The 26027-nt window shown below is 36.8% G+C and overlaps 1 protein-coding gene across 1 annotated transcript; it reads left to right on the top strand.

The window, feature by feature from the left end:
• The first annotated feature begins 14759 nt into the window (after positions 1-14759).
• On the top strand, positions 14760-15392 carry LOC107876589. The gene is made up of 2 exons (XM_016723479.1): positions 14760-15185; positions 15309-15392. Exons 1-2 carry the CDS (start codon positions 14760-14762, stop codon positions 15390-15392), a joined length of 510 nt encoding a protein of 169 aa, XP_016578965.1.
• The last annotated feature ends 10635 nt before the right edge of the window (positions 15393-26027 follow it).

Below are 26027 nucleotides of genomic sequence, written 5' to 3'. Positions count from 1 at the left end.
TTGTGATAAATTAGGCAAAAATGTAGTTTTGGGACCTAAATCCCCATGTAAAAGTTAGGGGAAAAGGTTGAAATACCCCTCTGGACTCATTATTAATAATATGAAAAATGCCCAGTGACAAGATAGGTGACACACCGCATCGATGGTGTCAATGCAATTACCGATGCATCACATAGATTGTGATGACGCAATAGCCAACACGATGTGTACTGATCGCGTTGACTTGTTGTTTTGTCATCTAAACGTGAATCACATGATGTCCAAAAATTCCAAAACCCACCCGAGATGACTTATAGATAACCCTAATCATTAATCAATTTAAAAATCGACAATCTATGGGAGAAAATAACATAAATGATACCATTGAAACATCGAAGCTAAAATGAGACAAAGTGTCAACACTTAGCTAAAATTTTCTAAGTATGGGACCTCTTTTGGCATGCTATAAAGGACTGAAATGGGCTAGGACATTATGGGGTCCTACAATAACTCCCCTTTGGGAACATTAATCCTCGAATGAGACTGATTAAGTTGAGAGGCACTGAGATTCTGAGACAATATTAACATGCATAGATGAGACATGACTGAATCTTGAGGCATGACACATGAATGAAGTGAGCCATGAATGCATAATTGATATAAGAATGTTATGTAGCTAAAAATAAAGATGGAATAGTGTAAATCTAAGGAAGACTGTTACGTTAGGCTGAATCTGAGTTTGCAGAGAAGAGATAAGGGTACTTTGTTCATATTTCTGCTTGCCAAGTATCTCCCTTAACAGACTGATTCCGCAAAAGAACTTTGACCAATGGAACATCTTTGTCCCTTAGTATATGAGTTTGACAATCAAGGATTTTGATTGGAACTTCATCGTAAGAGAAGCTATTCTGAACATCTACACTCTTTACGTGGACTATAACTATTGGGTCACCTCTGCACTTCTTTAGCAATGAGAAATGAAACACTGGGTGCACTAATGCTAAGTTTGCAGGCTACTCAAGTTCATAGGCTACCTATTTGAAATAACTCAAAATCCTATAAGGACCAATATATCAGGGACTAAGCTTCCCCTTCTTACTAACCTCTTTACTCCCTTCACGGGAGAGATTTTTAAATACACGAAGTGGCCAATCTCAAATTTAAGATCTTTCCTTATCACATCTGCAAAAGATTTTTGTCGACTCTATGCTACCTTAAGCCTCTCCCTGAGCAACTTCACTTTCTCTAAAGCATCAAATACCAAGTCAGGCCCCACTACCGTGGCCTCACCTACTTCAAACCAACTAATGGGAGATCTACATCTTCTCCCATAAAGAACCTCAAACAAAGCCATCTAAATAGAATGATAGATGTTATTATACACGAACTCAATCAAAGGTAAGTGGTCATCCCAACTGACCTTAAAGTCAATGACACACTGTCTTAACATATCTTCTAAAGTTTAAATGATCCTTTATGCTTGACCATCTGTCCGAGGGTGGAAGGATGTACTGAGATGGATGTGGGTACCAAGGCCCTTGTGGAAGGCTTTCCAAAAGTGAGCTAAATTGCATACCTCTATCTGAAATGATGGATAATCGGACACCGTGAAACCTAACCAACCCTCTAAAATAGAGCCCGGCATAGTGCTCAGCTGAATAGGAAGTATAGACTAGCAATAATTGGGCATACTTAGTCATCCTATCTACAATGACCTAAATTGAATCTTACTGACAATGAGTACGAGGTAAACCCTTCACGAAGTCCATGTTCACTTCTTTCCACTTCTATTTGTGAATATAAAACTCTAAAGTGGAACCTCTAGGGTTTTGGTGTTCAATCTTCACCTGTAGACAAGTAGAGCACTTAGCCACAAACTCTGCAATGCCTTTGTTCATCCCACTCCACCAATAGACTTCCCTCCAATCACAGTACATCTTAGTGGCCCTTGGATGAATACAGTAACACGCACCATACGATTCAGCAAGAATTCATGGTCTTACATCATCTACACATGACACACATAGCCTACCCTGGTAGCGTAACACACCATTTCCCCTTTAGGAGAAAACCTCTACTTTTTGGTCTTTCACTTACTCTTCTAGATTAACTAAACTAGGATCTATGTACTACTTTTCTTTCACCTTGGAACTTAAGGAAGACTCTAAACTATTCTCCACCCAAACACTTCCCTCAGCCGAATCAACCAAACGGACACCTATTCTGGCAAGAAGATGAACGTTCTAAACTAAGTTTTTCTTACCATCCTCAACGTGAGCAACACTACCTATGGACAAACTGCTGAGGGCATCTGCCACTACATTAGCATTGCCCTAACGATATATAACACTCACGTCAAGATCTTTAAACAACTCTAACCACCTTCTCCGATGAATGTTTAGTTCCTTATATAATAACACATACTGCAACCCTTTGTGGTTTGTTAATATATCAACATAAATCCCATACAAACAGTGCCTCAAAATCTTTGAAGCAAACACTACAACAGCTAATTCAAGATCATGTATGGGATAATTATTTTTATGGGGATTAAGTTGTCTAGAGGTGTAGGCTATAACTTTGACTCTCTACAACAAAACACACCCCAAACCAACTCAGGAAGCATAATAGTATATAACAATTCCATCTGAACTATTGGGAAAAGTAAAAATTGGGGTCATGGTGAGTCGAGTCTTCAACTCCTAAAAACTCTTCTCAAAAGAATATGACAATAGGAACTAAACTTTTGTTTTGAATGAATTTAAATATGAGGGATGCAATTTATGAAATTCCTTAAACAAACCATTGGTAATAACCAGCCAAACCCAAGAAACTCCTGATATCTAATGGAGAGATAGGTCTAGGCTTGTTTTTCACTTCTTCGATCTTTTGAGGATCAACTTTAATACCATCACCAAAAACTATATGACTAAGGAAAGCTACTGATCTTAGCCAAAATTCACATTTACTAAATTTGGTGAACAACTGATGGTCTCTAAGAGTCTGCCATATTCTTCTGAGATGGACTGCATGGTCATTTTCACTGTGGGAAGTAGACGAGAATGTCATCGATGAAGACTATGATGAATATGTCCAAGTACTACTTGAATGCATGTTTCGTCAAGTCTATGAAAGCTACTGGGGCATTGGCAAGACCAAATAAAATGACTCGGAATTTGATGTTACCATACCGAGCTCTAAAAGCTATTTTTGGAATGTCACATTCTCTTACTTTGAGTTGATTATAGTCGGATCTGAGGTTTATCTTAGAAAATTAACTGCCACCCTGAAGTTTGTCAAACAAGTCATCAATTTAATAAAGTGAGTACTTCTTCTTGATGGTGACTTTATTTAATTGATGGTAGTCGATCCATATTCTAACAGAACTATCTTTCTTTCACACAAATAGAACTGGTGCACCCCAAGGGGATATGTTGGGCCTGATAAATATTTTGTCTAAGAGGTCTTTCAACTGTTCTTTTAACTATTTAACTTTAGTTGGAGCCATTCTATATGGAGGAATAAAGAAGAGCTGAGTATCAGGAAAAAGGTCTATTCCGAAGTCAATTTTCCTTTCAGGAGGATATCCTGGGTGATCTTTGGAAAAAACATCTTGAAATTCACTTGTGACTGGAAGTGACTCAATGTTAGGAGTCTTAGAACTAGAGTCTTTGACTTACACCAAATAATAAACACCCCCCTTGGATATCATTTTCTCACTCTAAGGTATGAAATAAGTTGACCCTTAAGTGATGTGGTACTACCCCTCCATTCAAGGACTGGTTCATTTGTGAACTGAAAATAGACAATTCTACTTCTACAATAAACTGAAGCATAGCATGAATGGATCCAATCCATGCCGAGAATGTTTTCAAAATCCGTTATCTCTTGCTCTACTAGGATTGTTGAATTAACTTTATGAGACACCATAATCGGACAGTTCTTGTATACCTGTCGGACTATGATAAACTTGCCTACTAGGGTACAGACTAAGAAAGGCTTTATTAGGATTTTTGGACGGAATCCAAAATTGACGGCTATATAAGGGATTACAAAAGAAAGAAAAGCTCCTGGATCTAACAAAACATAAACATGTAAATGAATGATTTGCAATATACCAGTACTTACATTAGGATAACTCTCTTGATCATGTCGGGACTAAAGTGCATAGAGTATGATTGGGCACTGCCCACTGGTGGCACTGGAAGCAGCACCCTGTAGAGACGGAGGACGAACTAAACTAGGGGACGGTTATGCTGACTATGTGAATCAACTTAAGTATACTCTCATATCCTCTGGCCTATTTTACCACACGTAAAACACATATCATTACCAACCCTATAGATATCCTGATGATTTATTCCACATTTCTGGCAAAGAGGATTCGTTCAAGCACTATTCATACTACCTAGAGATTTAGAGCCTGTCTCTCTATCCTTATTATCATTCCTGAATTTGGGCATCGGCGCAATTGCCGAAGATGGAGCTAGGCTTAAAGATTTTGGGAAGAACTGAGAACAGTTACCACCTTTTGACTTTGGCTGAGCAAAAGTAGAGCTACCTATTCTAGCCCTCTTATTTTCCTTCACTTTCTCCTCATTATTCTATTCTCCAATGTATTGAGCATGGACACTCAACATAGCCAAGTTCATATACTTAATAAGCATTACATTCCTACATTTCTTACCAACACTATCAGATACACCAGAAACAAACATGCTTATCCACATGAGGAGCATACCTCGCTAACTGAGTAAACTTGAGGGAATACTCTATCACACTCATGTTCCCTTCTTCAGGTTGATGAACTCTAACACCTTGGCCTCCCTCAACTCTAACAGAAATAACCTATCTAAAAACGTAGTAGCAAACTCTTCTCATTCTATACGTCATACATCTGCACCCCTATCTACCTTTTACTATTTAAACTATGTATGAGCCATATCCTATAATTGATAGGCGTCTAATTCAGCACTCTCACTAGTGATTACCCCCATAATGTCTATTACCATCTGCACCATGCCAAAAAATTTCTATGGATCCTCTTCAGACTTAGACCGTAAAAATAAAGGAGGGTTCATTCGGGAGAAGTCCCAAATTCTAGTTGAGGTAGTAATGGCCACTGGGTTAGCCTAAATAGTAGCTGTTCAAACATTCTGAGCTGCCACAGAATGGGCGAGAGTGGTGAACGCTACTTTGAAGTCTACATGAAAAACATGCTTATTCAGGAGATCTTCCTGAACGGGCGAAGGTTCTGGATGGTTTTTAATTCTACTTCCATTGGTCTTTCGTGGAGGTATGTTTTGTAAATGGAAGGAAAAGTTGGACTAAATAAAGAGTTTTTAAATTGAGCTAATGCTCACTTGCATGATACGAACACTAAAAGAAGGGAACTTTTTCCTAAAAATGCCTCATAGCCCCTTGTCCATAAGTGTGTATGCTACACACCGATGCATAAGACTATACTTGACGTAGCTTTCAGAATCCCGAGGAATATTTAGAACCTTAGGATCTGATACCAAGTTAGTAACACCCCGAGACAACACCCTAGGTGCCATACGGTGCCTATAATCCCAAAGGACCATAAGCTAACCCATGACTAGTACTTGCTCTTAGCATTGAATGATAATCATGAAAAAATATGCGGAAGTAAAAAATTAAAATGATATAAGGTTCACAAAACTTAACCAATAATCATTAGATATGTAGAATAACTACTAACTAAAAGTGTTTGAAAGCCTCTAAACATCTGAAATAAAAGAGTTGATGGGACAGGCCCCAACTAACTCCTAAAACTGTCTGATATTAAATGTTGTACTGAAATAATATATTAAAAGAATAAAAGTCATGTCCTCAATGCATGAGGACTTACTACTATAACTGCTGCAGATTAACTGAATCTGACTAACTACAGTTAGGAACCTGAGCATTCGAATCTATGATATAAGACATCATAACGCAAAAAAAGTATGTGTTAGTACTTTGAATATACTGGTAAGGTTGGTGAGGTTAGGCTAATATGCATGGTACACGTGCACGAAGATATTTAATAAATACCATGGAGTAAGTTGATGACTGTATATGCAAAACTGGAACTGCTGAAGATAATGAACATGTAATATCAAGCATATATCATCAGTCTACATTAGACTTAAACATAAGTACTGAGTTTCTGATAATGGATTTTAGGTGACTTGAAGTCATGATAATGTATAACTGAACTGAGCTCTACTTAGTACTAAATATCAAGTACTGGATATTGGAACTATAACTGTGGGAGTTATCATCTAACCAACATATATTAATTATTGAATGGTATGGGGTCTAACCTGTAACCTAGTTGGAAAGGTATTAGCTCCGTGCTACAGGTTACTAATAGTAGCAAGGTTAACCCATATCTGGCAAAAAGACTCATGAGATATATATGGTTACGTCAACCGTAGTCTGGCATAAAGATGATTTACCCTATGGTGGCAATGTAGTTCTATAACTCGGGGAATGCTACTGAGGGTTAAACCCTCTACTAACAGGAATACCCCCATCCCTAGGTTCGCTCGGTGTTGAATCCTACTTCTAACTGAATCAACACTGATCTGATCAGCAAACTATACTAGGCTTGACTGAACTCACATTGATTTTGTTGACTAACCATATACAACTGATCGGGATACTACGGACCTTCTATTCCAACTGGAGACTAGGCAACAGCTGAATTTCAAGTATTCAATACCTTTAGGACTGAATAGCATAGATAATGAAATCATATATCAACTCTAAAAGAATCACACATAGGTTATCATGAATAATTCTATCATATAGACATTTTTTCAAATGCCTAGGATATATAAATCTTGTACATAAGAATGAGCAACATACGAATATCATGACTACTACATTCAACACCAAAATTCAAAGAACATGGGGGTTACATAAATCAATATACATTCTAGTTAATTCACATGAAACTCAAATTATTCTTGACTTGATATCCAGACAACAATACATACATGAACATAGTTTCATTGAAGAATATAAACTATAATCTAAGTGCTTAAAAAAAGAATTCTTGAACTCCAAGGGTGAAAGGAACCCAAGGATGAACACCTGAACATTCCTTGATTTACGAATTGATGGAAGTTATTGAAGGATTTCTTGTAAATTAAACTTAAATGATGAGGGGCTAGGGTATGTTCTTGAAAGAGAATGCGTTTATTTTTGAAAGAATTGTGATAAATGAGACAAAACTTCTATTTTTGGATCTATATCTCATGTTCAAGTAAGGGGAAATGACTGGAATACCCATCTGGACTCGGGATTAATAAGCTGAAAATGCCCAGTGACATAATAGGCGATGCACCACATCGATGGTATTGACGTGATTATCGACGCATTACGTCAATAGTAATGATGCGATAGCCAATGCGATGTGTCCTGATCATGTTGTATTGCTATTTTGGTCATACAAACTTGACTCAAAAGATGTCCAAAAATTCCAAAACTCACCCGAGATGACCTATATATAACCCTGATCATGAATCAATTTAAAAAACTGATAATCTAAGGCCAAAAAGAAAATATATATGATACCATTTAAATATTGAGCTCAAAATGAGGCTAAGTGTCAATACTTCCCTGAAATTTTTTAAGTTTGGGACATCTTTTCACATGTCTGCTTCCTCTTCAAAACTGGCTCCCTCAATGGATTGATTCAACCAAAGAACTTTGACCAAGGGAACTTTTTTGTTCCTTATTCTGCGAGTCTAACAATCAAGGATTTCAAATGGAACTTCTTCACAAGAGAGACTATTCTAAACATCTACACTTTCTAGGGGGACTACAACTGTTGAGTCACCAATGCACTTCTTTATCAAGGAGACACGAAATGCTCGGTGCACTGATGCTAAGTTTGCAGGCAACTAAAGTTCATAGGCTACCTTTTCAAAATGACTCAGAATCCTCTAAGGACCAATATATCAGTGACTAAGCTCCACCTTCTTACAAAACCTCTTTGCCCCCTTCATGGGAGAGATTTACAAGTACACGATGAACTCCCAATATCAAGTTAAAGGTCTTTCCTTCTCACAAATACATAAGATTTCTATCGTCTCTAGGTTGCCTTAAGCTTCTGTCTGATCAACTGCACTTTCTCTAAAGCAACAAAGGCCAAGTTAGGCCCCACTACCGCGGCCACAGCTACTTCAAACCAACCAATGAGAGATCTATATATTCTCCCATAAAGAGCCTCATATGGAGCCATATAAATACTTGAAAGACAACTGTTATTATATGAGAACTTTGTTAAAGGTACGTGGTTTTCCCAACTTCCCTTAAAGTCAATGACACATGCTCTTAACATATCTTTTAAAGTCCGAATGGTCTTTTTTTCTTGACAATCTGTCTAAGGGTAGAGGACTGTATTGAGATGGACTTGGATACCAAGAACCTTTTGTAAGTCATTCAAAAAGTGAGGGTGAACTTTATACCTTTATCTAAAATGATAGACAATAGGAAACCAAGCAAGCTAACCAACTCTCTAATATAGAGCCTGGCATAGTCCACGACTAAATAGGAAGTATGGACTGGAAAGTAATGGGCAGACGTCGTCATCCTATCTACCATTACCAAAATCAAATTATGTTGATGATGAGTACGAGGAAAACACATCACGAATTCTATGTTCACTTCTTCCCATTTCTATGTGCAAATACGAAACTCCAGCATAGAACTATTAGGCTTTTGGTGCTTAATCTTCACCTGCTGAAAAGTAATCACTTAAACACAAACTGTGCAATGTCTCTCTTCATCCCATTCCGCCAATACACTTCTCGCAAATCACAGTACATCTTAGTGAAACCTTGATGAATAGAGTAATGCATATCATGCTCTTCAACAAAAATTGCTTTCTCACATCATCTATACATAACACACATAGCCTACCTTGGAAGCACAACACACCATCTCCCTCATAGGAGAAAACCTCTAATTTCTGGTCTATGACTGACTCTTTAGCTTAACTAAATGGGGATCTCTGTCCTGCTTTTCTTTCACCTTGAAAACTAAGAAGAACCTAAATTATTCTGCACCTAAACACTTTGCTCATCCAAATCAACCAAACAAATACCTAGTCCTGTAAGCTGATTAACTTCCTATACTAGCTTCTTCTTACCATCCTCAACGTGATAAAAACTACCCATAGAAAACCTACTGAGGGCATTTGCCACTAATATTCCTAGCCCAACTGTTACAGAACACTGATATCGTAATCTTTCAACAACTCTAACCACCTTCTCTGATGCAAGTTTAGTTCTTTCTGTGAAATATATACTGCAAGCTTTTATGGTCTATGAATGCATAAACATGCACCCCATACAAATAGTGCCTTCAAATCTTTAAAGAAAACACAATAGCGGCTAATTCAAGATCATGGGTGGGATAATTCTTTTCATAGTACCTAAGTTATCTAGAAGTGTAGGATAAAACCTTACCTCTATAGAACAAAACACACTCAAACAAACTCTAGAAAAATCAAAGCATATAATAAATCCATATAAACCGTCGGGCAAAGTCAAAACTGGGGCTGTAGTAAGTCGAGTCTTCAACTCCTGAAAACTCTTCTCATAAATATTTGACCACTGGATCTTAACTTTCTTCTGAGTCAATCTACACATGGGGGATGTAAGAGATAAAAATCATTCAATAAACCATCAATAATAGCCAACCAAACCCAAGAAATTCCTTATATCTGATGGAGAGATGGGTCTAGGCCAGTTTCTTACTTCTTTGAGTTTTTGAGAATTATCTGATGCCATCACTGCAAACTATAGGACTAAGGAAAGGTACTAAACTCAGCCAAAAATAACATTTATTGAATTTTGTGATCAACTGATGGGATCTGAGAGTCTTTAATACACTTCTAAGATAGTCTGAATGGTCATTTTCACTGTGGTAGTAGACAAGAATGTCATGGCTGAAAACTATGAAAAATATGTCCAAGTACTTCTTGAACACATGGTCCATCAAGTCCATAAAAGCTGTTGGGGAATTGGTAAGACCAAATGAAATCACAAGAAATTCAAAGTTACCATATCGAGTTCTGAAAGCTATTTTTGCAATGTCACATTCTCTAACTCTAAGCTGATATAGCTAGATCTAAGGTCTATCTTAGAAAAATAACTGGCACCCTAAAGTTGGTCAAACAAGTCATCAATTCGAGGAAGTGGGTATTTATTCTTGATGGTGACTTTGTTCAATTGACAATATTCTATACACATTCTAAGAGAATCGTCTTTATTGCGCATAAATAGAACTAGTGCACCCTAAAGGGATATGTTGGGCCTAATAAATACTTTGTTTAAAAGGTCTTTCAACCATTCTTTTAAATCTTTAAGTTTATCTGGAGCCATTCTATGAGGCAGAATAGAGATGGGCTCAGTAGTAGGAAGAAGCTCTATTTCGAACTCAATTTCCCTTTTGGGAGAAACTTCGGGGAGATATTTAGGAAACATATTTGGAAATTCACTTTTGACTGGAACTAACTCAATGTTAGGAGACTTTGAACTAGAGTCTTTGACTCACACCAAATTATAGACACACCCCTTGGATATTATTTTTCTAGCTCAAAGCTATGAAATAACTTAAACCTTAAGTATTGTGGTTCTACCACTCAATTCAAGGACTTGTTCAATCAGGAACTGAAAATAGACAATTCTGCTTCTATAATTAACTTAAGCATAGAGTGAATTGAGCCTATCCATGTTGAGAATAACGTTAAAATCCATCATCTCTATCTATACAAGGTCTGTTAAAGTAACTTTATGAGACACCATAACCGGATAGTTTGTGTAAACCTACCAGGATATGATAAACTTACCCACTGAGGTAGAGACTAAGAAAGGATCTATTAGGATTTTGGGAGTGATTTCAAAGTTGACGGATATGTAAGAGGTTACAAAAGAAAGAGAAGTTGTAGGATCTAACAAAGCATAAACATGTAAATGAAAGACGTGCAACATACTAGTAACTATATCAGGAAAACTCTACTTATCCTGTTGGGAATAAAGTGCATAGAGCTTGTTTGGGCGCTACCCACTGGTGGCACTGGAAGTGGCACCCTACTAAGACGGGTGACTGTACTGAACTGGAAGACGATTAGCCTGACTCTACAAATCCACTTAAGGGCACTCTCTGATTCTATGTACTGGATTACCACACTTAAAACATATATTGCTGCTAGCCCTTCAGATACCTTAATGATTTTTGTCAAAGAGGATTTGTTCAAGCATTGTTTACACTATCCTGAGATTTAAAGCCCGACACCTTATCCTTATTATTATGCCTTATTTTGGGTATAGGCACACTATCCGAAGATAGAGTTGGGACTAAAGATTTTGGGTGGAACTTAGGATGGTTACCACCTTCTGACTTTGGCTGAGCAAAACTAAAGCTACTTGTTCTATTCCACTTGTTTTCCCTTTCTTTCTCCTTAGTTTTCCATTCTATAATCTGTTGAGCATAAGGTATCAAACTAGCCAATTCCATCTCCTAAATAATTATTGTGGTCCTACATTCTTTGACCACTATATCAGATACACCAAACATAAACTTACTCATCATAGATCAGCTATTAACTACCACATAAGGAGCATACTTGGCCAATTGAGTAAACATGAGGCAACACTCTTTCACACTCATGTTGCCCAGCTTTAGGTTGATGAAATCTAATATCTTGGCCTCCCTTAACACCAACGGAAAGAACCAATCTAAAATGGCAATAGAAAACTCCTCTTATTCTATAGGCCCTACATCTGAGCCTCTATCTACCTTCCAGTACTTAGACTATGTATGATCCACATTGATACAAGTTCTAAGACTTTAAGGACATTCACACATATCAAATCTAAGGAGTTACAATGACTTAAATCATTGATTATGCAATTGAAGGCGTCTGAGAGTATGATGCATTCGACCAAAAGAGGGTACTTGTTGACATATGAAGAAGAGCTTTGAAAGAACTACTTTTTTACATCTCATGGGTGCTTAAAATAAGGGGTATTGTGGACTATTTTCACTCTTAAGTTACAATCAAAGGGCGCTTCTTTTGGAGTTTCATTAAGGGCATTAGAGTCTTTTATTATGTAACAGTATAAATAGACATTTTAGCCTCTATTTTCATTAGCTTTTGAATGACATTGAATATTAATCATAGATTGAAGTTTTAGTCCTCTAGTTCTAGTGAATAATCCGAAATTAGCTTCTTCAATGCATTTGAAATTGGTTTAACTTGTATTAGGAAATTTGGCAAGAAAGGTGAACTGGAGAAAATGTGAGTCCTTTGGTCCACCTAAGAGGAAGGTTTGATATTCTATTAGTGACGTGTATTTAAAGGTTTGAAACACCTTCTTGTGCTATGAACTTTGTCGGATCAAGGGTCTTTCTACTATCTTTACCTTTTATGCAATCTTCTTCTTCATCTCTTCTTCTATGGGTGTTGTTTTCCCTTTGTGTGGTTGATGATTTTTTCTTATAGTATCAATTTCTTGCGTTGATAGTCCTTTAGGCTATCATTTGGTATCAAAGCCTTGGTTAGGGCTGTTCCTACATCCCTAAATCTTGGTTTTAGTGTTCTTATTTAGAAAAGCTCAACAAAAACGAGTCAAATCCGAAAGAAAAATACAAAACAATGGTGTTTATTATTGTCTACTTTTATATCCAAATTTAGAACCTTAGATCTAAATGATTTTACTTTGTATTTGAAGTTTATTGTACTAGATCCTTTCTCTCTAGTACCTAGGGAGTCTAGATCTACTTTTAGAGTGAAGTTTTATTGAGTTTTAGCTAAGATCCACCATGGCTATGGAGTTTTGAAGCTTTTTGAGCTATATCCAAGATTAGCTTGGTGATTTGAGCGAGTTTTATGGCTGATTTTTGGTTGGTTGAGTTTGTTTTGGCCTAAGGAACCTAGATCTACAAGAAAATCTAGATTTAGGGTTCATTTGCTTGTTGGTCAAACTTGGTCAATACTTGAATATTCATCTTGTTCATCCATGATCTTCAATCTTGGTGAACAAGAATATTTAAAGTGTTTGTTTGATCTAAAAGGAGGGCGGAAAGAGAGTGTGCTTATTGTTTGTACAAGAATATTCTCTAGTATATTCCTAATCCATCCAAAAGAAAGAGGGGGACTAAAGGACAAAGTAAAGTACACTTGCAAGTACAAGTGGAAACCATATCATTTCAATTTACATTTAAAGCTTGAAAGGACCTTAAATTGCCTACTTACCCCCTCAAATCTGAGACTCTCTTAATCCCATAGTGATTTTTGGCCGAAACAAAGATTTGGGAATTTGAAAATTTGAAAAAGTGAAAACCAACCACGTAGTACCACATCATCACTTGTGGTCAACCAAATTCATCTCTAAATTAGATTTTCTAGTTTCTAATTTTTTTATCATAGTTTCTTTTAGTCTAATTCCAACATTAATTAGCAAGCTAGTAAGTTTCTACTAGATTGGTAATTAGTTTAGATTTTGCTTAATTCGTGTCTTAGTTTTTTTTGGGTGTTTTTCTCGTTTTAAAGTCATAGTATTTTGTTGGTTCAAGTTCGTACATCACTTTATTTGAGTCATTTCAAAAAAATATTGATTCCGGACCAAAGCTTCTCAACACTCAAGTAATTTGCCGAGTATTTCCAATTATCCAACACTTGTGAGGCCAAGTGTGAGGTGAGGTTGAGTGTAAGTGAAGTGAGGCTTTATTTGAACTAATGTGCTTGCTCATTTTTTAGATTTTTCTGTTTTTTGGCTTTTGTTAGGTACATTTGAGATGGAATCCGAGGGCACCACCTCTCAACCCTTGGGTAATGATGTTTTGGGGTCCTTCATGGCTCGATTTGAGGCCTTTGCCTTAGATATGAAGAGTGATAATAATGCTTTGAGGAGTAATATAGATGCTCTGAGGAGAGATATAAAGGGTGATTTAGATGCTATGAGGAGTGAAATGTCTACTTTTAGTGAAAGGCTTGATTGTGTTGAAAGTGGGAGGAACTCACGACCTTCTACTCCTAATCCCTAGCATGCAACCTCAAGTGTTCAAGCTAACAACTCCTCCATGACCAAAACACCTGAAACCCTACACAAAATGCTATATCCTCTACCACATCTTTAAAATCAAGCCTAAACCACTCCTAACCAAAACATACCAAGACCCCTACTCCCTCAAATGAACCAATTCCAAAAAGAAGGACTTGGGACCCAAAATACCATACCAAACCCCAACATCCAAGTACCAAATCCCTTTGACCAAAGACCTATTACCCCACATAACAAAACACCTCCGTAAAGCCCAAACCACCAAATACCTAATCCAATGAACCAAAGACCAAATCCCCCACCACATCCAATGCCTCAAGTCCAAGTCCTAAAAAATAAAATACCCCCTATCCCTCCATTTACACCTCAAATCTGAAACTATCTCATCCAAATTGAGGATTATGGTAATGGGAAGAAAAAAGGCTATGAAGTTCCTCATGGTGATTATTAGTTTGATAAAGAAGATAGGGAAAGATATGATCAAAGGTAAGACAAGGCTATGAAGTTCCTCATGGTGATTATTGGTTTCACACTAAGTTCTTGATTAAGAGAGGGCTATGTACTATGATGATTGATAACGGGAGTTTTACGAATGTTGATAGTTCTACAATTGTGGATTTCATGAAACTCCCCACCACTCCTTATGCTAATCCCAACAAACTACAATGGCTCAATGAATGTAGTGAGTTAAAAATGACACGACAATGTGTGATCAAGTTCAAGGTAGGAAACTACAAAGATAAAGTTTGTTGTGATGTCATTCCTATGCAAGCATGCTATTTGTTACTTGGTATACCATGGCAATATGACAAAGCTAACAAGCATGATTGGAGGTTGAAAAAGTACTCACTTGAGCATGGTGGGAAGAATTTCACACTTCATCCACTCTCACCATCCCAAGTGACTGAATTGCATCAAATATTAAGGGAATTGAAAGAGAAGGGAAAGACAAGGCAAGAATATGAAAGTGTGCAAAAAGGGGAAGTTTTGGATTCCATTACTTCTAAGGGTGGGGCTTCAGGTTCTAAGGATCAAAAGGGTCAAGGAGCCGTAGTTATGTTGGATAGGAGGAAAGAATTGTTCAAGGATGAAGATACGGACACTCCTATGCTCCGCCTAGTTTATTCTCTTAATACTAACCTTTCTTCTTCTTTTTTTTCTTCTTATTTTTCTTCTTTGTTTTCTCCTTTTTTTTCTTCTTCTTTTTCTTGTCTGCCCCCTTCTATTTCACTTGTTTTTCAGGAGTTTGATGATGTATTCCCACAAGAATTACCAAAAAGGTTTCCCCCAATATGGGGAATTGAGAACCAAATTGATTTGGTGTGAGGTTCACAACTTCCACACAAGTCGGCTTAGAGGAGCAATCCCACGGATACTAAGGAGCTTGAGAGACAAGTTGAGGATCTTCTCAACAAAGGTTACATCAAAGAAAGCTTGAGCCCGTGTGCTGTCCTGGTACTTTTGGTACCAAATAAAGACAAAACTTTGTGTATTTGCATTGATTGTAGAGCCATTAATAAAATCACTATAAGGTATCATCATGCTATCCCCAGGCTTGATGATATGTCAGATGAGCTCCATGGTGGTTGTTTATTTTCTAAAGTAGATCTTAGGAGTTGCTACCACTAGATTCGAATGCAACCCAGTGATGAGTGAAAGACCGCATTCAAGACCAAATTTGGTCTATATGAGTGGTTTGTCATGTCCTTTGGACTTACAAATGCTCCTAGAACCTTTATGTGTTGGTGGTTAGTAAGTCCATTAATTAACATGTAAATCATTTGAGATGTGTGGTTGAAGTTCTCCAAAGAGAGAAGTTGTATGCCAACATGGAAAAGTGTTTTGTTGGAGTTGATAAAGTGTTTTTTGGGCTTTGTTCTGAGTTCAAGGGTTGTTCAAATGGACGAATCTAAGATAGACTCTCTAAGAAGTTGGCTGAGCCCTAAGACTATTGGAGAAATATGAAGTTTTCATGGGTTGACAAGCTTTTATAGGAGCCCCCTTTAACAAAAGTTATTAGAAAAGACCAACCCTTTAAGTGGGGAGCTAAGGCTTTTAAGGCCTTGAAAACTTTGCTAATTTCATCTCCCTTGTTACAATTGCCCGATTTTGATAAAAAATTTGAGGTTGAATGCGATGCAAGTAAAGTTGGTATTGGGGCTTTTTTGATACAAGGAGGGAAGCTCATTACTTGTTTTAGTGAAAAGCTAAAAGGGGCAACTCTTAATTATTCGACTAATGATTTTGAGTTGTATGCCTTTTTTAGAGCCTTGGGTAACTGGCAACATTATTTATGACCTTAGAAGTTTGTGATACAAATGGATAATGAATCATTGAAAAACCTTAAGAGCCAAGATAAGTTGGATAGGGATCATGCTAAGTGGATTGAATTCTTGATACTTTCCCTTATGTAATCCATTACAAAAGGGGGAAGGAAAATGTGGTAGATGATGCGTTGTCGAAAAAGCATGTACTTGTTGCTACTTTATCTTTAAATTTGATGGGATTTGAGAGCTTGTAGATGTTGTATCCGGAGGATCCCACCTTTGCTCCTATTTATAAGGAATATAAAGAGTGGGGAAGGGACCGATGGCTCAAGGAGAATGGCAATTCCTCCTATTCTCGATTTGATGGTTATTTTTTCAAAGGGAGGAGATTGTGTGTTCCTTCTAGTTTGTGGAGGGAGTTTTTTGTGAGAGAGGCACATGATGGCGGCCTCATGGGGAATTTTGGGTTGATAAAACACTTTGTATCTTAGAGGAACAATTCTATTGGACAAAAGTGCAAGAAGATATTGCTAAGGTTTGTGGTCATGTATGAATTGCCGGAGTGAAAAATCTTGCTTCATACCTCAAGGATTGTAAACCCTACTTCCCACTTCCCTTAGACCTTGGCTAGATATCTCCATGGACTTTGTTTTGGGGCTGCCAAGGACTAGAAAGGGTCGAGATAGTATTTTTGTTGTCTTTGATAGATTCTCCAAAATGTCTCACTTCATTCCTTGTGCCAAAACCGAGGATACCCCTAGTGTAGCTTTTTTATCTATTGAACATGTTGTAAAGCTTCACGAGATCCCAAAGACTACAGTAAGTGGTAGGGACTCAAAGATCCTAAGTGTTTTTTAGAAGTCCATGTGGGGTAGGCTAGGTACGCAGTTGATTTTCTCAACCTCTTCCCATCGAAAAACCAATGGCCAAACAGAAATAGTAAATAGGACCTTGGGTTCTATACTACATAATATGGTTAAAGGTAAAATGACTTAATGGGAGGACCACCTAACTTTGGTGGAATTTCCATACAACAGGGTGGTTCACTCAAGTATGAGAATGAGTCCCTTTGAGTGTGTCTATGGCATGAATCCCCTTACTCCTTGGTAATTAACTCCTTCACCTACTGAACTTGTGATTAGCTTAGATGTTAACAAAATAGCTGAGGCAACGAAGAAAATGCATGAGAAAGTGCGGATAAATTTTGAAAAAAAGAACCAAGAGGTTACAAAAAGGTTGAACAAAGGTAGATGAAGGCTTGTGCATGAACCAAGAGATTGGGTATGGGTACACTTAAGGAAGGAACAATTTACAAATCAAAGGAAAGCCAAGCTTATGCCTCAGGGAGATAGACCCTTCCAAGTACTTAAAAGGATCAATGACAATCCCTACCAACTTGATCTGCCCTCGGATTATCGAATACATTCCACCTTCAATATTTGTGATCTTTCACCCATGGACATTCTTAATGTTGATCAAGCCACGAGTTTGAGTAAAAACTCTCTTAAAGTAGGAGAGGATGACACAAGTGCTAATCCTTCAAGGCCGTTCACACGTAACCAACCTAAGGAATTACAATGACTTCAATCATTGTTTATGCAATTGAAGACGTGTGAGAGTGTGATCCATCCAACCAAAGAAAGGTACTCGTTGACATGTGAAGAAGAGCTTTGAAAGAACTAATTTCTTACATCTCATGGGTGCTTAAAAAAGGGGTATTATGGACTTTTTGCACTCTTAAGTTACACTCAAGGGGTGCCTCTTTCGGAGTTTCATTAAGGGCATTAGAGTCTTTTATTTTGTAATAGTATAAATAGACATTTTAGCTTCTAATTTCTTTATCTTTTGAATGACATTGAATATTACTCATAGATTCTAGGTTTAGTCTTCTAGTTCTAGTGTAGAATCTAAAATTAGATCCTTGAAAGCATTTGAAATTGGTTTTCACTTGTATTGGGAAATTTGGAAAGAAAGGTGAACTTGAGGAAGCGTGAGTCCTTTGGTCCACCTATAAGGAAGGTTTGAGATTCTATTGGTGAGGTGTGTTTGAAGGTTTGAAACACCTTCTTGTGCTATTCACTTGGTAGGAGCAAGGGTATTTATACTATCTTTGCCTTTTATGCAATCTTCTTCTTCATCTCTTCTTCTATGGTTGTTGTTTTCCCTTTGTGTGGTTGCTGATTTTTGCTTCTAGTGTCAATTTCATGCATTGATAGTCCTTTAGGCTATCACACATCCTACAACTGATAGGAAGCTAACTTAGCACTCTCACTAACAGTTATCCTATAATATCTATTACCTTCTTCACCATGTCAAAGAATTTTTGTGGATTCTCTTCTGACTTAGGCCCTAAAAATAAATGATGGTCATTCAGGTGAAGTCTCAAATTATAGCTTTAGTAGTATTGGCCACTCAATTGGCCTGAAAAATAGCTGGTCGAACATTGTGAGAAGCCACAGAATAGGCTAGAATGGTGAAAGCTTCTCTGAATTTTGCTTGAGAGATGTGCTCATTCAGGGGATCTTCTTGAATAGGCAGAGGTTCTGGCTGGTTTCCAGTTCTTCTTCCATTGGTCTTTCTGGGAGGAATGTTCTATAAATGGAAGGAAAAGTTGGATTAGAAAGATAGTTTTTAACTTGAGCTACTTCTCACTCACATGATATGAACACTGATTGAAGGGAACTTTTTCCTAAAAATACCTCATAGCCTCTTGTCCAAAAGTGTAGTGGGGTACACATCCATGCACAATACTCTACTTAATGTGACTTTCAGACTCCCTAGGATAGTTTAGAATATTATTCTCTGATATCAAGTTTGTAAATCTCCAAAACTACACCCTGGGCACCATACAACGCCTATTATCCTGAAGGACCATAAGCTAACCCATGACTGGTACCTATTGTAAGCACTGAATAATAATCATGAAAAAAAAAGCAGAAGTAAAAACTAAAATTGCCATAAAGTTCATAAAATAGAATCAATACTGAATACATCTATAGAATAACTGCTAACTTAAAGTGTTTGAAAGCCTCTAAACATCTTAAATAAAGGAGTTGATGGGACAGGCCTCAACTAACTCCCAAATCTGTCTGATAATAAATGTTGTCCTAAAACAATATATAAACTGAATAAAAATCATGTTCTCGATGGATGAGGACTCACTACTATAACTGCTACTGATCAACTGAATCTGACTAAGTACGGTCAGGATCCCGAGCGTGTGAACTTATGATATGAGATCATAGCACAAAGAAAGTATACGTCAGTACTTAGAATGTACTGGTATGCTAGGTGATGCTAGGATAATGTGTATGGTTCATGTGTATGAAGATATTTACTAACTATCATGGAGTGACTGGATAAAGGTACATGCAAAACTAGAACTACTAAAGATAATGAACATGTAATATCAAACATATATCGTCAGTCTAAATTAGACTGAAACTGAATTATTGAGTTTTTGATAATTGATTTTTGATAACTTAAAGTCATTATCATTTATAACTAAACTGAGTTTTGTACTGAATACCGAATACTGGTTACTATACCTATAATTGTGAGAGTTATTATCTAACCAACATACTTTAATTATAGACTAATATGGGGTCCAATCTATAACCTTAGTTGGAAGGATATTGGCACCATGCTACAAGTTACGAACAATAGCTGGTTCAACCCTAATTTGGTAGAAAGACTCATGAGATATATATGGTTATGTCAACCCTAATCTGGCAGGAAAAGGATTTACCCTATGCTGGCTACATAGTTTTGTAACTCATGGACGGTTACTTAGGGTCAAACCCTCTGCTAATAGGAATGTCCCTATCCGTAGGTTCACTCGGTGCTGTATATTACTCCCAACTAAATCGATACTGAACTAATCACTAGACTATACTAGGCATTACTGAACTCACATTGATTCTGTTGATTGAACATATTGTACTGATCAGAATACTACAAAATTGTTCTATTCTGACTGGAGACTAGACAACAGCTAAATTTTTGGTATTCAATACCCCCAAACTTTATAGCATAGATGATAAAATCATATATCAACTGTAAAAGCATCACACATAGGTTATCATACATAATTTTTTCACATAGACATTTGTCAAACACCTAGGATACATAAATCTTATAAATAAGAATCAGCAACATATGAATATAATAACTACCATATTAAACACCAAAATTCAAAGATTAAACATGGGGGGTTATATAAATCAACATACATTCTAGTTAATTCACATGCAACTCAAATTATTCTTGACTTAAAATCCACAAAATATCGCATACCTGAACATAGTTTCATTCAAGAATGTAAATAATAATATCAGTACTTGAAAAAATGGATTCTTGAACTCCAAGGGCGGAAGAAAGCCAAGGATGAACACCTAAACATATCTAGATTGATGAATTATTGGAAGTTAATAATGGATTTCTTATAAATTGAACTTGAATGATTAAGGGTCTAGGGTTTGTTCTTGAAAGAGAATGCTATTGATTTTGAGATAATTGTGATAAATTAGGGAAAAATGCTATTTCGGGACCAAAATCCCATGTAAAAGTGATTGGAAAAGACTGGAATACCCCTCTAGACTCGGGATTAATAAGCTTAAAAATGCCTTGTGATGTGATAGGTGATTCATTGCATCAATTGTATCAACGTGATAACTGATGCATTATGTCGATGGTGATAACGTTATAGCAAATGGAACGTATCCTAATCGTGTTGGCTTGCTATTTTGGTCATCCAATCATGATTCAAATGATGTCTGAAAATTGTAAAACTCACTCGAGATGACCAATAGATAACCCTGATCATGCATCAATTTAAAAATCAACAATCTAAAGCCAAAAAGATTATAAATGATACCCTTGAAATATCAAGGTCAAAATGAGACTAAGTGTCAATACTTTGCTGAAATTTATTAAGGCTGGGACCTCTTTTTGAATTCTATAAGGGACAGAAATAGGCTTGGACTCAAGTGGGGTCTTACAGTCCCCTTCTATACAAATAATTCTCGTACTGTAAAGATTAAGGAGGTATGTCTTGAAGATTTGCCTGGCTGCCACAGGATCAAGGCAATGACTTTTAAATTGGTTTGTATCTAGACACTTACTTAATTTTTATTCTTCCTTATCTAATGGCTCCGGCTAAGTTGAGAGAACTCAAGACTCAGTTGCAAGATTTTCTTGATAAATGATTTATTCATCGTAGATCTTTGTTATGAGGTCCTCCAATGTTTTTGGTTTTGAAAAAATATAGTAGCATGAGAATTTTATTGACTGTAAGCAGTTGAGTAGATGATATTTTTAACCAATTGTATAGTGCTCCACCATTTGGAAGTGTAACTCATCCTTCTATGTCTTCTGAGGTGATCCAATCGGTTCTTGCTTATCTATAAGGATTTCAAGGCACTGGAGCCACTCTTATAATTCCTTGTATTCAGATTCATAGTGCTTAATCCATTCCTATTTTTCCTTCTTGGATTGATGAGTCCTTTTAGAAGGATGAGTTTCCAGACCTTGAGAAGGTCAATATTTTTGTTGTATCCTACGTGGTTATGTTTCATGGTTTGTCCCATTATGCTTTCTTAGTTTCTTGGCACAGAAGATGAGATAATCCAGTTATTTATAAGAGTTTAGAATTGATTTGTAGGCTTTGTCTATGCATGTTACACCTATTATGAGGACCTTTAATGATGTTGCTAATTAAGTAAAAGTTATAGAAAGAGTCAAACTGGTTGGTTAGGACAAGATGATAACAATGAAATCCTAAAATGTGATAACTTTAGTAGTTGTTCCTCCAATGTTTCTATTCGTCAAGACTATTCGACTAACCTTATTCGGTTAGCTATGCCAGATTTTATAGTAGGTCCATTAAGGGTCACTCAATAGTCCTCAATTATGAGAATATAAGTGGCTTTATATTTTTTTTACAAATAGGATTTCCCTAGATTGAGGTTGATATACTTGTGGTGTTGTAGGACACTTTAATAAAGTGTCCTCATAGACAGGCTAGATTTTTGGAGAAGCAACAAACTAGAGTTATGGTTCATACTGGTAGTGGTGATAGAGGTAATAGTAGAGATAATTCATAGAGTTGGTTTGGTATTTATTAGGGAGGTCATGGTGGAAACTGAGGTGGTGGTAATTTATGGAGGGATGGTGAACTACAGTTCAGAAAGGTTTCCCAGATTGATCATTGAGCTTATTGTTTTTCCTTCCCAAGTAAGTTTGATCATAATACTTTAGATGTCGTCATTCCAATTACTATTCTCATTTGTGATTAAATCGATACTATTTTATTTTTCTGGGATCTTCTAATTCTCGTGCATTTGCTAATTTCACATGGAATTAGACTTGGTATTTCATATGCTAGAGTCTTCTATGAGTGTATCTACTCTAGTTAGAGACTTTATAGTTGTGACATATATGTATCATACTTGTTCTTTCATGTTTATGGGTTTCCAGACTGGGATAGTTTAATAAATTTGAATATGCTTAATTTTGATATCCTCAAAGGTATGACTTAGCTAAATCGTACTATGCTATTTTAAATTGCAATGCTAAGACTTTGATATTAGAGATACCAGGGACAGACAAGTTATAATGGGATGGTGTGTAAAAGCCTTGACTAATTAAAATAATATCCTTTATTCATGATAAGAAGTTAGTTAGGAAGGAATGTTCAACCTTTTTGAAACATATTTGCGATGTTAGTGTAAAGTCGCTTTTATAGATTTAGATCCTGTAATGCTAGATTTTTAAGAGGTATGTCTTATAGACTTGCCTGGTATACAACAGGATCAGGACATTGAAATTTGTATTAATGTGGAGATGGTCACTCACCTAATTTCTATACCTCCTTACTTATTGGCTCCAGCTAAGTTGAGTTAACTCAAGTATCAATTGTAGGAACAACTTGATAAGAAATTTATTCATCTTAGTTAATTGCCTAGGGGGTGCTCTAGTGTTGTTTATGAAGAAAAAGGATGGTTGCATAAGAATGTATATTCACTATAAGTAGTTGAATAAATGATCTTTTTTGACAAATTATAAAATGCTTCACTAATTAGTAGTACAGATCATCCTTTGATGTCTTTTGAACTGATCCAACTAGTTCTTGCTTTTTTAAGTAGATTTCAAGGTACTAGAGCCACTCCCACTATCCCTGCTTTTCAGATTGTAGCTTCTCAGTTGGAGTTATTCTACATGGAGAAATAGAGAAGACATGAGTATCAGGGAAAAGGTCTATTCCAAAGTCAATTTTCCTTTCTGGAGGAACACCTGGGAGATCTTTGGGAAACACACCTTGAAATTCACTTGTGACTGCAACTGACTCAATCTTAGGAGTCTCAAAACTAGAGTCTTTGAATCACACCAAATGATAGACACACCCTTTGGATATCATTTTTCTTGCTCTAAGGTATGAAACAAGTTGACCCTTAAGTAATCTCGTACTACCTCTCCATTCAAGGACTGGTTCATTAATAAACTAAAAATATACAATTCTACTTCTACAATAAATTGAAGCATAGCATGAATGGAGCCAATCCATGCCAAGAATGTTGTCAAAATCTATTATCTCTAGCTCTTCAAGGTTTGTTGAAGTAACTTTATAAGACAACATAATCAGACAGTTCTTGTGTACCCGTCGTGCTATGATAAACTTTCCCACTAGGGTATATACTAAGAAAGGATCTATTAGGATTTTTGGACTGACTTCGAAGTTGACGGCTAAATAAGGGGTTACAAAAGAAAGAAAAGCTCCTGGATCTAACAAAACATAAACATGTAAATGAAAGATTTGTAACATACCAGTAACTATATTAGGAGAACTCTCCTAATCTTATCGGGACTAGAGTGCATAAAGTATGATTGGGCACTGCCCACTGGTGGCACTGGAAGCAGCACCCTGTAGAGATGAGCGACGAACTGAACTAGGGGACGATTATGCTGACTCTGTGAATCCACTTAAGGACACTCTCTTATCCTATGCCCTATATTACAACACCTGATACACATATCTTTGCCAGCCCTATAAACACCCTGATGATTTATTCTACATTTCTAGCAAAGAGGATTCGTTTTCGTTCGAGCACTGTTCATACTACCTAGAGATTTAGAGCCTAGCTCTCTATCCTTATAATCGTTCCTAAATTTAGGCATCGGTGCACTCGCCGAAGATGGATCTGGGATTGAAGATTTTGGGAAGAATAGAGGACGGTTACCACCTTTTGACTTTGGCTGAGCAAAAGTAAAGCTACCTATTCTAGCCCTCTTATTTTCCCTGTCTTTCTTCTTAGTCTTCTGTTCCTCAATCTATTGAGCATGGACCATCAACCTAGCCAAGTTCATATACTTAATAAGCATTACATTCCTATATTTGTTGACAACACTATCAGATACACCAGAAACAAACTTGGTAAACTTGAGGGAACACTCTTTTACACTCATGTTTCCCTTCTTCAGGTTGATGAAATCTAACACCTTGGCCTCCCTCAAATCTAATAGAAAGAACCTATCTAAAGACATAGTAGAAAACTCCTCCCATTCTATAGGCCTTGCATCTGCGCCCCTATCTACCTTCTACTACTTAAACTATGTATGAGCCATATCCTACAATTAATAGTCATCTAACTAGCAATCTCACTAGCGGTTACCCCCATAACGTCTATTACCTTCTACACCATGTCAAAAAAGTTTCTATGAATTCTCTTCAGACTTGGACCCTAAAAATGAAGGAGGGTTCATTCGGGAGAAGTCTTGAATTCTAGCTAAGGCAGTATTTTCCACTGGGTTAGCCTGAATAGTAGTTGCTCAAACATTCTGAGATGCCACAGAATGGGTGAGAGTGGTGAAAGCTACTCTGAATTCTGCATGAAAAACATGCTCAATTAGGGGATTTTCCTGAATGGTCAAAGGTTCTAGACGGTTTTCAATTCTTTTTTCATTGGTATTTCATGAAGGCATGCTTTGTAAATGGAAGGAAAAGTTGGACTAAATAGAGAGTTTTTAAATTGAGCTAATGCTCACTCGCATTATATGAAAACTAAAGGAAGGGAACTTTATTCTAAAAATATCTCATCGCCTCTTGTCCATAAGTGTGCATGCTATACACCAATGGACAAGACTCTACTTGATGCAGCTTTCAGAATCCCAAGGAATATTCAAAGTTAGTAACACCCCGGGACAACACCCTAGGTGCCATACAATGTCTACAATCCCATAGTACCACAAGCTAACCCATGACTAGTTCTTTCTGTGACCATTGAATGATAATCATGAAAACATATACGGAAGTAAAAATTGAAAATGATATAAGGTTCACAAAACATAATTAATACTTATTAGATCTGTTGAATAACTACTAACTGAAAGTGTCTGAAACCCTCTAAATATCTGAAATAAAAGAGTTGATGGGAAAGGCCCCAACTAACTCCCAAAACTGTCTGATAATAAATGTTGTACTGAAATAATATATTAAGAGAATAAAAGTCATGTCCTCGATGCATGAGGGCTCAATACTATAACTGTTGTAGATTAACTGAATTTGACTAAGTACAGTTAGGAAGCCGAGCATTCGAAACTATGATATAAGACATCATAACACAAAAAATGTATATGTTAGTACTTTGAATACACTGGTAAGGTAGGTGAGGTTAGGATAATATGCATCGTACACACA

Source organism: Capsicum annuum, chromosome 7 (assembly GCF_002878395.1).
Source record: "Capsicum annuum cultivar UCD-10X-F1 chromosome 7, UCD10Xv1.1, whole genome shotgun sequence".
Taxonomy (NCBI): domain Eukaryota; kingdom Viridiplantae; phylum Streptophyta; class Magnoliopsida; order Solanales; family Solanaceae; genus Capsicum; species Capsicum annuum.
Note: the sequence above shows the minus strand (reverse complement) of the source record. Positions and strands in the feature narration are given on the sequence as shown.